Source organism: Marmota marmota, unplaced genomic scaffold (assembly GCF_001458135.2).
Source record: "Marmota marmota marmota unplaced genomic scaffold, marMar, whole genome shotgun sequence".
Classification (NCBI taxonomy): domain Eukaryota; kingdom Metazoa; phylum Chordata; class Mammalia; order Rodentia; family Sciuridae; genus Marmota; species Marmota marmota.
Genome location: NW_025999969.1, coordinates 1,073,359 through 1,087,407, shown reverse-complemented (window position 1 = coordinate 1,087,407; position 14,049 = coordinate 1,073,359). Strand labels below are relative to the sequence as shown.

General features: G+C 55.6%; 1 protein-coding gene across 1 annotated transcript in view; it reads right to left on the bottom strand.

Moving 5' to 3' along the window:
• Positions 1 to 1,626: 1,626 nt before the first annotated feature.
• Ephb3 (EPH receptor B3) overlaps positions 1,627 to 14,049 on the bottom strand; it is an 18,827-nt gene continuing 6,404 nt past the window's right edge. The window contains exons 2-16 of the mRNA XM_048804016.1: positions 12,165 to 12,229; positions 10,347 to 11,019; positions 7,875 to 8,030; positions 6,822 to 7,172; positions 6,537 to 6,661; positions 6,150 to 6,309; positions 5,961 to 6,069; positions 5,564 to 5,616; positions 4,433 to 4,555; positions 4,083 to 4,330; positions 3,384 to 3,599; positions 3,123 to 3,272; positions 2,835 to 3,028; positions 2,591 to 2,746; positions 1,627 to 2,485 (exon numbers count right to left, since the gene is read on the bottom strand). Coding sequence (XP_048659973.1) covers positions 2,377 to 2,485; positions 2,591 to 2,746; positions 2,835 to 3,028; positions 3,123 to 3,272; positions 3,384 to 3,599; positions 4,083 to 4,330; positions 4,433 to 4,555; positions 5,564 to 5,616; positions 5,961 to 6,069; positions 6,150 to 6,309; positions 6,537 to 6,661; positions 6,822 to 7,172; positions 7,875 to 8,030; positions 10,347 to 11,019; positions 12,165 to 12,221 — 2,880 coding nt within the window. The 5' untranslated portion in view covers positions 12,222 to 12,229 and the 3' untranslated portion in view covers positions 1,627 to 2,376. The remainder of the gene's footprint in view (positions 2,486 to 2,590; positions 2,747 to 2,834; positions 3,029 to 3,122; positions 3,273 to 3,383; positions 3,600 to 4,082; positions 4,331 to 4,432; positions 4,556 to 5,563; positions 5,617 to 5,960; positions 6,070 to 6,149; positions 6,310 to 6,536; positions 6,662 to 6,821; positions 7,173 to 7,874; positions 8,031 to 10,346; positions 11,020 to 12,164; positions 12,230 to 14,049) is intronic.

Below are 14,049 nucleotides of genomic sequence, written 5' to 3'. Positions count from 1 at the left end.
CGCGCTTGGCACCCAGATTCTCGCTATATGGTCCGAGTAATGAGATAGGACGGTGATGGAGTCACTCTAGGAGAATGGGCCACGGATCCTTCACCTAGCCCTGAGTCTCAGGATTGGATAGGAGCAGGAGCTGGGCGCACCCTCTCCCCTTTATCTGAGTCCTTAGCTGGAAATGCACAGCGGGGTGTGCCGGACGCCATTCAGCTCCTTGTCCCCTCCCCAGGCAGCCGCAAACACCTCGAGCTGTTGACAGCTCCGGCGCCTGGGCCCAAGGGCGACCTCCGGCCCTGCATGTCCCCTACTGGGAGAAGGAGGAGGCCTCCGCGGAAGGGTTCCTGCCCATCCCCCCTCCCGGAGCCTGGGGGATGCCGAGCCACTGGGCTCCTCCCCCGGGCCGGCCACTGCCTCGCAGCGCTGGGCTCCGTGGGGGGAATGCTAAGGAGGCGACGGCGAGAGCGCGCGGCAGGGTTGCCTAGGGCGGGGCGGCCGGGCAAGCCCTCGCCACCAGTCACCCGGCTGACGCGTCTCCCGTGGCAGGACAGAACCCGCAACGTCGCGACGCCGCGGGGCCTCATTGGCTTGGTCTCTTGCACCCGAAAGAGCGATCGTGTGTTTCGAGGTTTAGGGCTCCGCCACCCTAATTAGAATCTCCCCAGGAAGCTCTGTCTGGAAGCGACCAGGGAGATGGGCGGGGCCGCCACAGTGAACCTCCCGCCTAAGTGGCACAGCGTGTGTCTATGCCTCTAAGACTACCACGTCCCGCCCAGCGACACTCCAATTTAGGATATGCAGGTATCTCGGAAACCTTTCCACGCCCACCAAGACATACAGTCCAAGGGCTCCTCCCGACACCGAGATGACTGCAGCTGCCTCCCCTTCTTTTGTTAGTTGGTCCAAGGGGCCGGTGGCCGCCCCCACGCTTTCTCCTTTTGGCTTCCCGAGACTGTTTTCCTAACCCTCTTCCTGGCTTCTGTTATTTATCCCTGAACCTTTCAAGTGAGCAGGCAGCCTCGGTGGGAATCCCAGCCTCCGCCTCACTTACTGGCTCAGGACTTCTGACAAGTTACTTAACCTCTCCCTTTCCTCTTCTGTAAAAAGGAGACAAAAATACTTCCTTCCCAGGCTGGATCGTTATGAGATTAAACAAGATCCGGGTATAATTGGGGCATTTAGCCCTGTGCCTGGGCATAGTCAGTGCTCCATGAAGAATAGCCAGGTTTCTTGTTTTCCACCTGTGAATGTCAGTGGCTCACTCCCCTTTGTTCTTGGCCAGTGACCCTGGGAATTGATCAACACACCCCCCTTCTGGCCACTCCTTTAGCCACAATGGGTGTGAGAGGAATCTGTAAAACACCATCTAGACTTAGGTGTCTGCCCCACCCAAGGAAGGCCGGGGCCTTAGAAGGTGCAGCTCTGGAGGAGTTTGCCCTCCAGGCCTCTGCACCACTTCTGAGAAGTCAGCTAGATGATCAAAACAATGAGGCAAAAGAAACTGGGCTTGGAAAGGCCTGGATCTGGTCTCCCCAAGACTGGGGGAATGGTGAAGGGATTAGAAGCCAGGGATTTGGAACTGGAGGGAATTAAGGAATCTTGCTTTGGGAGAAGGAATGAAAAAGGGCAAGAGAATCATCTTATTGCCTTTATTCCGCTGTTGGCCCTGCGGGGCACACGGCCAAGCTTTGCACACTCATCCATATTCTCTGTGCAGGCCAGTGCGTGCACACACACACACACACACACACACACACACATCCCATCTCTGGCTCTGAGAGTCAGTCTCTGGGGGGGCAAGGGGCTGATCCTCTGCCTGCCCCTGCCTGCCCTTTTATGACAGCACCAAGGGCGGGGGTGGGGGCAGGGCCCTCAGCCCCCAGAACAAGTCCCTGTGCAAACTGGAGGTGCCAGCTGGCTTTAGGATGGGTGTCACATTTCCCCATTCCTGGAGTCCCTTCCTCCAGTTCCTGAGGGAGGGACTATTCTCTGCCTACCTGGGGGGCCAGACCCTGCCAGGGCTGGGCCCTGTGGAACCCAGTCTTACCCCCCCCACCTGACCCTGCCAGGACCTCCAGCCTGAAGAATAGCCAAGTCTGAGGTTGTGGGGATCCCCCACTGGAGAGCAGGAAGGCCTGGGCCCAGAGGCATCTGGGGAGGGGTCATCACCCCCTCTCCTAATCCATCTTCAATATGAAGAGGTTTGGGGCACACTTCCTGGGGAGGGAGCACAGGCCTGGAGAAGTCCTAGCTTGGGCCTTCCCCAAACTTCCATCTTCTGGGCCACAGCCTAAGGCCAGGCATCCAAAAGTCCAAAAGTCCAGCTGACCAGTTGGAGTCCCTGCGCAGTCCTGGGGGGGGGGCACCCCCAGTAGGAGCTGGGTGTCAGACCTGCACAGGCAGTGTCTGGTTCATCTGCAGCCGCATGTCCTGAATACTGCTGAGAATCTTCTTCTGGTGGCCAGCCAGGGTGACCCCAATCCGGAGCAGATCTCTGCAGATGGAGTATGGGCAAGGTCAGTCCCTTCCCTCTTGCCTGCCACCCTGGGCCCAACACAGAGCCCTCTGCCTTGCCCCTCCAAATCAGAGGTGCACTTACTCTGCAGTCATCTGGGCCACCAGGTCAAAGGATGCAAACCCCGCACTGACGAAGCTCTCCTTGTAGCGCCCCATCTTGATGGCATCCAACCAGTCACCGACTGTTGTGAAGGTTGTGTAATCTGGGACTGTGCGGTCCAGGAGGGGCTGTGACATGCTGTGGGAGAAGAGAGTGACCTGGTGAGTCCTGAGAGCAGGAGATGCAAGGATAGGACACCTGGCTTGAGGAGAGTGGAGGTACTGACCCAGACTGGGCACTGGCGATGACCTTGAGGCTGGCAGCATTGCGAATGAGTTTGTCCAGGGTGTTGACGATCTGGGAGAATTTGGGCCTGAGGTTCCGGTCCCGCACCCAGCAGTCCAGCATAAGCTGGTGCAGTGCTGTGGGGCAGTCCATGGGTGGTGGCAGCCGATAATCCTGCTCCACAGCATTGATGACCTGGGCCAAGGGCAGAGAAACCCAGAGTAAGCCACCACTCCACTCCCCAGTCAGCTCCCACCCACCTGACCACTCTGGCTTGTCCCCCACTCACATCCTGGTTGCTCATGTCCCAGTAGGGTCGTTCTCCATAGCTCATGACCTCCCACATGACAATTCCGTAGCTCCAGACATCACTAGCAGAAGTGAACTTCCGATAGGCTATTGCCTCTGGGGCAGTCCAGCGGATGGGGATCTTCCCGCCCTGGTGAGGGGGGCACACGCCCTTCACCCTGTGACTCGAGGCTGCCCCCCAGCCTTGAGCCCTTGCCTGGTTGACCCCACCCCCAGATTCCCTCCCAGCTGCTTCCTGTACCAGGGAGCTGGTGTAGGTGGGATCGGAAGGGTCATCCTCCAGGAAGCGAGAGAGGCCAAAGTCTGAGACTTTGCAGACCAGGTTGCTGTTGACAAGGATGTTGCGGGCAGCCAGGTCTCGGTGCACGTAGTTCATCTCAGACAGATACTTCATGCCAGCAGCAATGCCCCGCAACATGCCTACCAGCTGGATGACTGTGAACTGTCCATCGTTGAGCTGGGGACAACAAGCAGGCTCAGTGGGCCTGTGGTTCTCTCCTGGCCCATGGCCTGCCTGCCTGGTCACCTGCCCTCTCTAAGTCCTCAGAGATCATTTAACCTGCACACATGTCCAGAATGTACTGACTGTACATAGGACTGAGCAGCTTGATACAAGATGTATCAAGCATCTTGTACACAATAACTCATTTAATCCTCATGAGGACCCAGAAGCTTTTACCCTTCCCATTTTATAACCAAGGCAACTGAGAGGCAGAAAGATCGAGTAACTTGTCTCAGGTCACACAAGCAGTCAAGGGCAGAGTCAGGATATGACCTCCAATTGTTCTGGCTTGGAAGGCCTGGCTATTTCCCTACACCATGCCACCTCAATAAATTTTTGTAGACTTTGAATAGGGTCTCTCTGACTTGTGGGAGGTGGCAGTTGGCCTGATCTAGTTCTCTGGAGGGGTAAAGGAGAGGGGCTGGGGTTGGCTCTTACCCGGAGGAAGGAGTCCAGTGCACAGTTCTCCATGAACTCAGTGAGGATCATGACAGGCCGACTTTTGGTGACTACACCCTCCAGCCGGATTATGTTGGGATGGTCGAACTGGCCCATGATAGAGGCCTCACTTAGGAAGTCCCGCCGCTGCCTCTCAGTGTAGCCCACCTTCAGTGTCTTGATGGCCACAAACACCTCCCGGCGGCCAGGCTGTTTCAGCCGACCCCGGCACACTTCCCCAAACTCCCCTGCAAGACACAGGGTGCAGGCCATAAGCTACTTCTGGAATCATCCCAGGAATGACCCAGCCTCTTCAGTCTCTCATCTACACTCCGCCTCAGAGAACTCACCAGCTCCAATCACCTCTTCGATTTTGACGCAGGACACATCAATCTCTTTGGCAAACTCCCGCACAGCCTCATTGGGGTCTTCGTAGGTAAAAGGGTCAATATAAACCTTCATTCCAGGAGCAACTGGAGGGGGAAGAGGGGGGGTGTGAGAGAGTGGCAGAGCTTCAGGCCAAGTATGGGGAGGGAACTGCTCAACCCTCAACCTCAGGTCCAGAGACCCTGCCCAGACTATGAGCCTCAAGGGAGCATGCGCCACAACCTCCCTACTGAGCTCCCTCCCCATTCCCAGCTGATGCCCTGACCCCCCCTCCCTACCCCAGACAAGAGAACACTTAGGGACCACAAGAGCCGTACACCCAGGATTCTTCTCCTAGTCGCCTCCTCCCTCATCTCTCATCATGTCCAAACCTCTCTCAGATTCAGCCCTCCCCAGGTTCCCACTGCCCTGACCTTGTCCAGCCTTCAACACTCAGACTATTGCAATAGCCTCCCAGCCGGGCTCTCTGCCTCTGGACTTTTCCCACCAAGCTACCTGGCATCTTCCTGAAACAATACCTCCATTGTCTTCCTCCACAGCTTAAGAGCCTTCCCAATTACCTGTGGTGGAGTCAAGCCCAAACTCTGCCTGCCTTTCACGACCCTCCAAGGGCTGGCCTCACTCTCCAGCCTGGCTTCCAGCAGCTGTCAAGCAGCCTTCTCACTGCTCCCAGGCAGCCTCCCCACACCCTCCCACTTCCTTCCAGAGGCTCCTCCAGCTAGGATTGTTCTCCCCACCTCTCCAACGCTTTTTACTCCACCACCTCCTCCAGGAAGCCTTCCTCCTCTCTGAACTCTTACTGCCCTTGACCACAGGAACAACCAACTTAACACTTAATTGTTCTCTAATTGTTTCCTCTGCACACACACAGCACCTCCTTTTCCCCATAGAATGAACTAACTGCCTTTGGTGTAGGGGTTAGATCTCTCTCAACCTTGGGACTAGCAAGTGTGAGAGAGGGATGCTCGGGGTACCTGGAAATGAGGTAGGGGTCAGGAAATGGCACCCAATTACAAGCAATGAAGTCACAAGCAGGGAAGAGCAAGCCCTGTGGGGGCTGAGAGAGCTCAAGGAGGTAGGGATGCGGCACTCACTGTATTGCTGCAGCTTCTCCGTGTATTCCGCATCAGAGCTGTGCCGCTGCTTCCTGGAGGGACAGGGTAGAGGCAGGCCTGAGACAAGTCCCATAGCTCCCTTTGTTCAGGGGACTCTCTAACAGGACCCTGTGCCTGGTCCCATGGTTGGTAGTAACAGCCACCTCTGGGTCTCTGGACAGGGACTCAGAGCTCAATCCCTGGGGGCGGGGGAATAGGACAGGAGAATGGCATGGGATGGACTGGGGCAGGTCTTTCTGGGAGAGAACCTGAGCCCAGGAAGGCTGTGGCTCTGGTCTGGAGGGAGGTGGTGGTCATTCTGTGTGGCAGGAGGGCTCTAAAGTGCTCACGGGAAGCTCTAGTCAACCTGTGGGAACAAACACGGGTCTGGGAGTACCTGAGGCAAACAATAGCGATGACCACAACGGCCACCACGAAGACAAGCCCGGCAGTAGCGGAGCCCACAATGAGGGGAATCTGCTCCTGGAGATGCTGGGCACCAGAGCCTGGAGACCAAGGAGGGGCAAATGAGTGGAGGGCAGGAAAGGACAGGCCAAAGCAGGGACAGGCACAGGGGGCAAGGTACCTCTTTCACTCGTGGTCTCAAACTCAGCCGGGCGGCTGTACTGCCCATAGCCAGCTACAGTACGGGCACGGACCTGGACCACGTAGCGCGCGTCAGGCCGCAGTCCATCCAGCTGCACCGAGTTTTTCTGGCTGGTCACTGTGGAGGCGATGCCTTCACTCTGCAATGCAGAAGGAAGAAGGCAATCTCAGGTGGGTCCTGAGGCCAACTGGTCTGTCCTCACCCAGGTCACCATGTGATTCCCTCAGTACTTGAGGTTTTGCTCCCAAGGGCCCCTGCACTATCTGGGGGGTACACTTCTTGGCTCAGTTAAGCCCAAGGCCACCTCCTGCCCATGGAGGCCCTGACCTACAAAATACTTCATTTCCTGCCCATGGAGGCCCTGACCTTCTCGAAGTACTTCATCTCATAGTCCAGGATGACTCCATTGGGCCGCTCCGGAGGGGCCCAGGACAGGGTCAGGCTGCTCCCTGAGCTGCTGTGCAGGCGTAGCGTAGGCACCTCCGATGGAGCTAGGGAATAGCAGGCGCTCACTCTGGGTTCCTTGGGTCCTGACATCCCTCAGGATGCAGTTCCCGTGGAACCCCTAGAGGCCCCTTGGCAGATCCTGGGCAACCACAGTTCTATCTAATGGAAGTTGACCCAGGCCACCCTCCTGTGTTCCCTCCTCACCAGCTTGGTTGGTGGTGATATTCACAGCTGCGAATCGGGGTGGCAGAGGGCTCTTGCCAGAGACACCGTTGACCGCCTGCACCTCAAAGGTGTAGCGTGTGTGGGCCAGCAGATGGCTGATGTGGACCCGGCGCTCTGTCAGGCCCAGCTGCCGAGGCACAAACTCCACGTTGTCATCACAGCGTGAGCAGGTTGAGGGTCCCCCGACCCCGGGACCCCCACGGCACTTTTTGCAGATGACATTATACAAGAGGTCATCCCGGCCACCAAGGTCCCGGGGCTCACTCCACTCAAGGATCAGTGAGGTCTCGTTCACATTGGAGATCACACCCCTGGGTGGAGATGGCACCGCTAGAAGGACAAGTAGAGAAAGCACTAAGCAGGGGACCCTAGGTGTATCCTTCAGCCCAATGTCCCTAGACATTTGTCCTGCCTCTGCTTTATAATCAGAATATTCTTCCTACAATTCTTCCCTGGGCAGACTCCTGTTCATCCTTCAAGACTCCACACGCAATGTCACCTCCTCGTGGAAGCCTTCCTTGATTCATCTACTCCCCATCCGTGTACTCCCATAACACAATTGCCGGGCCACTTTCTGGCCCAGCTCTTATACATATGGTCATTACCTATTTTTACATCTGTTTCTCTCACCCAGTTCTGAGTTCCTCTATGAGTTCATTTACTCTCCCACGTCCCCCATACCCAGCACAATGCTCAGCACCCCCAAAGCCAGAGCAAGGATAAAGCTGGATACCAGCCTGCACTAGGGTATGAGGTTAGAATTGGGCTGAGAGAGAAGCAGTCCTACAACAGGAAGGGTCAAGGGACTAGTGCACTCCTGCCTGGCTAGGAGCTAGAGGGTGCTTGTGAAATGGTGGTGACAGGGATGAGCCAGCAGATTTCCTAGCTTTGCCATCTTGCATCATCTAGCCTCTGAGCCTTGGTTTTCCCATCTGGAAGATGGGGCTATTGGCAGTGACCGTTCAGGCCCTCCTAGGCAGGACCCTGGATGGAAGGCCTACAGAGGGAGAGCCAGGACCTGGGTCAACTCACTGGTACAGGCGCTGTCTGCGGAGTCCGAGTCAGCACGGTAGAAGTTATTGTGGCAGGTGCAGATGCTGGCGGCTGAGGAGGTGGTGCGGCTGTTGGCGGGGCAGGGGAGGCAGGGCCCCTCTCCTTGCTTTGCCTTGTAACTCCCAGAGGGACAGGCTGTGGGTGAAAGGATGGTCACCTCCCTTGCTTGAAGACACCAAGCCTCCCCACATGCGTGAGAACCTGGCCCTTGCCCAGCCCAGGTATTGGCCCCTCCACCTCCTAGACTGTGGGGGCGATGCTGGGATTGCCTGGCTCCTGCTCAGCTACAAAAGGCCCTTTGGACCATGGAAACCCCATGTCAGCGGATTCCTCCCCGCCCCTGCCCCCCTCACTCCCACCTCAGGGCCTCATGAAGACGTCAGCCCCATCACCTGGACAGCCTGGGCTTGTCGAGGCAAGGCAGAGAGAGCGGAGGAAGAGGAGGTGGATGGGAAGAGACCACCAGCGGACTCTGTCACCCTGTACTCTGCTGAGATGCCCCCCCAAGCTCTGGAAAATTCACTCCTGAGGACCCTCAAGGCCACCCTTCCCACTGTCAGGAAGTAGGTAGGGCCTCTTCTGTAGAGGCTGCCCAGTCTGACCTCTGCCCCACCCTCCAGAGGCAGGGGATCAACTCCTTTCTGCCCCTGACAGGGATGGGGGCTGAGGAGGGGTGAGGAAAGGAGGGGGGAAAAAAGCAGGCAGGAAGGCTGGGGTCACCTGGAGTTCAGAGGCCTCCACAAGGGGACTAATCCCAAAGTGAACCCACAGCCTGAACATCCCTTCCCCCGTCTCTTCTCCTGCCATTTATACTTGGTCCCCTGGACATGAGTGCTGTAGAGTTCTGATATCTGGGATTACTATATGAGTTATTATTCAGATTGGAATATTTTCAGTGAAAGAGGGCACTAGGAATAATTATGTTAGTGTGACGGACATGATCCAAGCTAAATGGACACACTAAGGTGCACCATCAGCCTATCTACATGATGACCTCTGGCAGGGGGTCTGCTACATAATGCTAGGGGCTGTGCCCTCCTCTGGGGCTTAATCTCCCCTCACGAAGGTGATATTCCATCCCAGCTCTTTGAGCCAGTGGGGGAGGGGGCAGAGGCCAGGCTAGCTTGGTTGCTATGGGAACCAGCGTGCATTTCCTGCCAGGGACCTGCAGAGTGTTAGCCCCTCTTCAGGCTGTCAGGCTCATCACCCCCACCCCCTTTTTCCACTTTGGAAGAGGAAGTCTCGGGCAGGTTCCCATAGAGTCGTGGAGAGGGGCTCAGAGGACAACCCCAACCAGGGCCTCACAACCAGGTCCACACACCCAGCCCTGTCACACCAAGGGCGATGGCAAGAGCCATCTCCCACACCTCCAAGCAATGACTGCAAGCCCCAGGGAAGAGGGTTGGGCAGAGGGAATGGAGGACAAGGCCTTTGGGCACCTTGTCCTGCATGCAACAGTCCTGGAAGTCAGGGCCAGCACCCATATTCCTGAGCTGTGAGGCCTACAGTACAGACTGCTCTGAGACTTGACTTCCTCATTGGTGAAGGAGGAGATAATGGGAATCCACCTTATGAGGTTGTGGTGAGGGTCAATGAGGGCTCTGCGTGAACAAGTTTTATAACTGGGAAGCCTAGTACGTTGTAAGGTCTGTGAGGCTTGGCTAGCCTCCTAACCTCCTTGTGCATAAAATAAGGAGTGAACAATCCCTGTCTTCCAAGCATCCCTGTGCTCCTGAGGCCAGTGAAATGGTGTCTGTGCTTATCACTCATTCACCCCTCACCACAACCCTAGGAATCCTCAGGGCCAAGGAGTCCTCATGCCCCTGTTTTGCACAAGGAAACCAAAGTTCAAAGAGTTAAATACCTTGCCCAAGGTCACATAGGTGGAAAATGACAGAGTCAGGACTCAGGGCTTGAGGGGCTGAGCTCCTGGATATTGTGCCATATACACCACCTCTTAAGGAGATGAGCCATAAGAAAAGACGGTCAAGCACAAGGTGCCCACAGCCCTTCTCCTCTCAGCTCTGAAGCCCATCTAGAATTTCCAGGGTGAATCTACATTGAGGTTAGGACAAAGCAGGCACCTCTGCCAGTCTCCCAAGTCTCTGCCCAGGTTCTGCAAATGCCTGCTTGTCAAGGATCCATGTCTCTCTCTTCCTCTAATTTCATTCTCTCTTTTTTCCCCCACAGTGCTGGGTATCAAACCCAGGGCCTCATGCATGCTAGGTAAGTGCTCTGCCACTGAGCTACATCCCCAGTCCTCCTTTTTTCTCTTCTTGTTCTCCTCTCTCCTTGCACCACATTCTCTACATCTGATACCCACTCTTTCCTTTCCTCTCTCCACCTCACACAAGAGGCCAGGCCTTCTAGTCAGATAGGAAGACTGGCTAGGAAGTATGGCTGTGGCCAAGCCCTCCCTGCCCCTCCTCCCCCGGGCCAGCCCCCACTCACGGCGGCACTGGGACTCCTTGGCAGCTGGCTCATGGCCAGTGGCACAGGTGCAGGCGCCCACAGGCACCATCCACTCCCCATCGCCATTGCAGTAGAGCTTGAGGGGCACCGACACCTCCACAGCATTAGGGATGCAGGTGCCAGGAGCAATGACCAGCGAGGTGGGCTCGGCCCCAGTGAGGGTCTCAGGGAAGAGTGCGAAGCCTGCAGTGGTGGATGCACACTTCTTGTAGAAGGCGCGCACGGAGATGAGCGACATGCAGGCACCCTGGTCCTGGAAGGCCAAGTAGAAGCCGGCCTTGGAAAGCGGCCCAAAGCTGCGCACCTTGGTGTTGACCCGACCCGCATCGAGCCGTGAGAAACTCTCATCCGGTGCAATGGTGTCCACTTTCACATAAGGGTTCTCCATCCAGAACGGGGAGGAGGCTGAAGCCACATCACTGTCAGCCTCATAATAGAAGAGGTTGAAGGTCTCCTTGCAGGAGCCAGGGATGTTAGGGATGCTGTTGCAGTCACGCACAGTGAACTTGAGCTCCACGTAGACCCGCTGCACGTCCCGCCTCCAGATGAATCCCGTGCGAAGCCAATTGTTCTGGCTCGACTCACGCACATTGCACACCTGATAGGTGCGGATGGGGTTCATGGCCTCGTCATAGCCACTCACCTCCTCCCACTGGGCACAGACCAAATGAAAAAGACAGAGTGAGCACCAACATTTTCCAAATGCTTACCACATACCCAAATCTGCTACCTTGACTTCACAAAGATGCTTCCATGTGAGTGGCTGAGCACAAACTATGAGTTCAAATCCATCTTTTTGCTCACTATATGACTAAGTCACTTCATCTCCCTGTTCCTCGTTTTCCCCATTTGCAACATGGGAACAACTAAAATGTGTATGGAATAAATGTTTTTAACTGAATCAAGTATCTAGTAGAAGGCTGAGAACTGGTAAGTACCACATGAATATTAGCTATAATATTTATTATCTTTAGGCCTCAGTTTCATCACCTATAAAATGGGGTTGATTGGAATTAAATGAGGCTATGATGAATTAAACCACCTAAGACATGAAACGGGCTTGTTAACAGTGCCTGACAGAGGAAGCATTCAATGGATCCTGGCTGTGGCTACTACCAACACATTTAATCTTCACAAGAACTCCATGAGGAGGAACATCTGTTGTCCTCACTATAGAGACAAGGAAGTCAAGGCTCATGGGACAGAGAGATTTGCTCAAGCCACAGTTGGGCTGGTGACTCCTGGGCCTACAGTGCCATCGTACCCCAGGGGTCCAGGGCTTAGCCCAGCCATGAAGGCCTCCAGGAAGTTAATTAGGATATTGTAGACCTACTTAACAGGGAAGAAATTTAACAGTGAAGAAATGGAGGCCCAGAAAAGTCAACTGCCTTGCTCACGAGTCACGCAGCAAGTTGGAGATCTGAAATCAAAGTCTCCTGATCCCTAAGCCATCCATCAGTCTTTCCAGGGACCCAGGAGGGAGGGAAATGATCAGGAAAGGCTGCCAGGTGGGGGAGGGGAAGGCATAAGGAACAGGTTGAAGACTGGCTGAGGGGCAATGGGACAAAGACAGTGCATGGGGGAGGGCACAGGCAGGCAAAAGAGGAGAGATGCAACCACAGAGAAGGCCCAGAAGGTGACAAATGAGGAGGATGGGGATGCCACAGAAGGTGATGGTGACAGATGAGGGCAGAGGCAGCCCCTCTCCAGATCCTGGAAGGGGACATGGATGCTGGGTGGGGGAGGGCAGTGGCCTCATTAGGCAACAAACACTAAAGGGAGATGGGGAAGTCCTACCCCACTTTCTGGATGAGATGTCCATGCCAACTCAGACGTCACCCATTTTGTGTCCATGAGGGTCTCTGGGAAAACAATAGAAGAAAAAGGTCAGGGGCTGATCTCAGGATGGGGAGGAAGATAAAATCACCCAGAAACAGACCAATTCCCATCAGGTACCACTCTCCAAATCCCCCGAGTCTCCAGCTCCCTGACTCTAGAGGAGACCCTGCCATGAAATGTCACAGCCCCAAAGATGTCAGGTCCAGCAGGCTGGGGGTGGCTGTCTGCAGCTGACCCCAGGCCTGGGTTAATGAGGCAGGAGCAGAGGCCGTTCACACACCTACGGGCTCCGCTAATCTCCACACAAAGGGGCCGACAGGGCCTTTATCCTGGAACAAAAGGCTGTGTGCTTCAGACTCTGGGCCCCGGCCTCCCCTGACTCCATTCCCAATACAAAGGCTCAGCCCCACACACTGCCTGGGGAAGAGGAGGGCAGGGACAGGCCAGAGCCAGCGCCCACCCAGCCACCTACTGGAATGGGGCAAGAATGCTCTTCCAGGGTGGGTGGGGACTACCAAGGCCCAGAACCAGCTCCTAGTAAATGCTGCTTGCAGTCCTTGGCAGAAAGCACTGCCACTCTGTCTCTTCTGTAGAAAACTGATGCCTAGATAAAATACATGTATCGCTTATGGTAAAACTGCTAGGGCTTGGCGCAAGGGGTTGGAGGGTAGCTCAAATTCAGATCTAGCTGACTCTATAACTAATCCCTTGTACTCAGACTGCAGTATGCCTCTCTGTAAAGGAGGGACAAGAGAAGTCAACTCAGGAGTTACCTCCTCCAGGAAGCCCTCCTTGACCTCTGCGTCAGTGTCAGACACCCTCCTCTGTGCAGGGGCCAAGGGCTTGGCTGCATTGCCTATCCTGTATTCTGAGCTGTGGATTTTAGTCTGTTTCCCTTGCTCAGTCACAGAGGAGCCTATTAATGTCTCTGACATAAACTTGCTCCCCTAGGAAGCTGGCTCTGGGCTCTTGGCTGGAAAAACTCTATTCAAGTTGTTTAGAGCCTTGCTAAGTAGCTGAGGCTGTTCTTGAACTTGTGAAGTAGCTCAACGGTAAAGCCTCCTGGGGTTCAATCCCCAGCACCAAAACAATAAAAAGAAAGAATGAATGAATGAAAAGAAAAAAAATGTTGAGTCTCTGAAAGACAATGGGATCCCAAGATCAGACCTAGAGGATAGAAAGGGAGGGAAGAGGTGTCAACTCCTTTCCTAGAGCCTAGGAGACAGGGCAGCTGATAGTTCTCCCCTCAACCCTGGGCTGGAATGGGGCAGGGCCACCCTAGAACTTCTCGAGGCTGCTACACTAACTGTAAGGTGCTTGAGGATCCCTGCAAGGAGAGACTCAAACCTCGCAGGGTCTCGCTGAGGATGGTGGACAGGGCATCCGTGGCCCTAACCCCCTGTGGGAGGCATAGGGGCAGTGGGCAGCAGTCACTCACTGCAGTTAGTGAGGTTCCCTGGAGGTCTGGGCTGCAGGATGAGCTATCCCAGCCTCCTTGACGGTGGCCTGACAGGCCCCTCTGGCAGGCAGACAGACAGACACAGACATTCAGCAGGGGAGTCCTCTAAAGAAGCAGAGATGGGCAGAAGTAGGGGCTCGGAGACAGGCAGGCTGAGCAGGGGCCCAGCTGGGACGCAGGGTGGGCAGCCCGAGCTGGAGGGATGTGCAGAGCCGGCTGTCTGCCGGGATGGCCGGCGGCGGACTACAAAAGACAGTGAGATGGAGAGACAAGGAGGCCCAAGGAGACAGAGACAGAGAGGGAGGTTGCCAAGTGGCCTCTTCCCCAGCCGGCAGCCGGGAGTATTCCTGTCCCTGGGAGCAGCCGAGCCAAGCGCACCCCCTC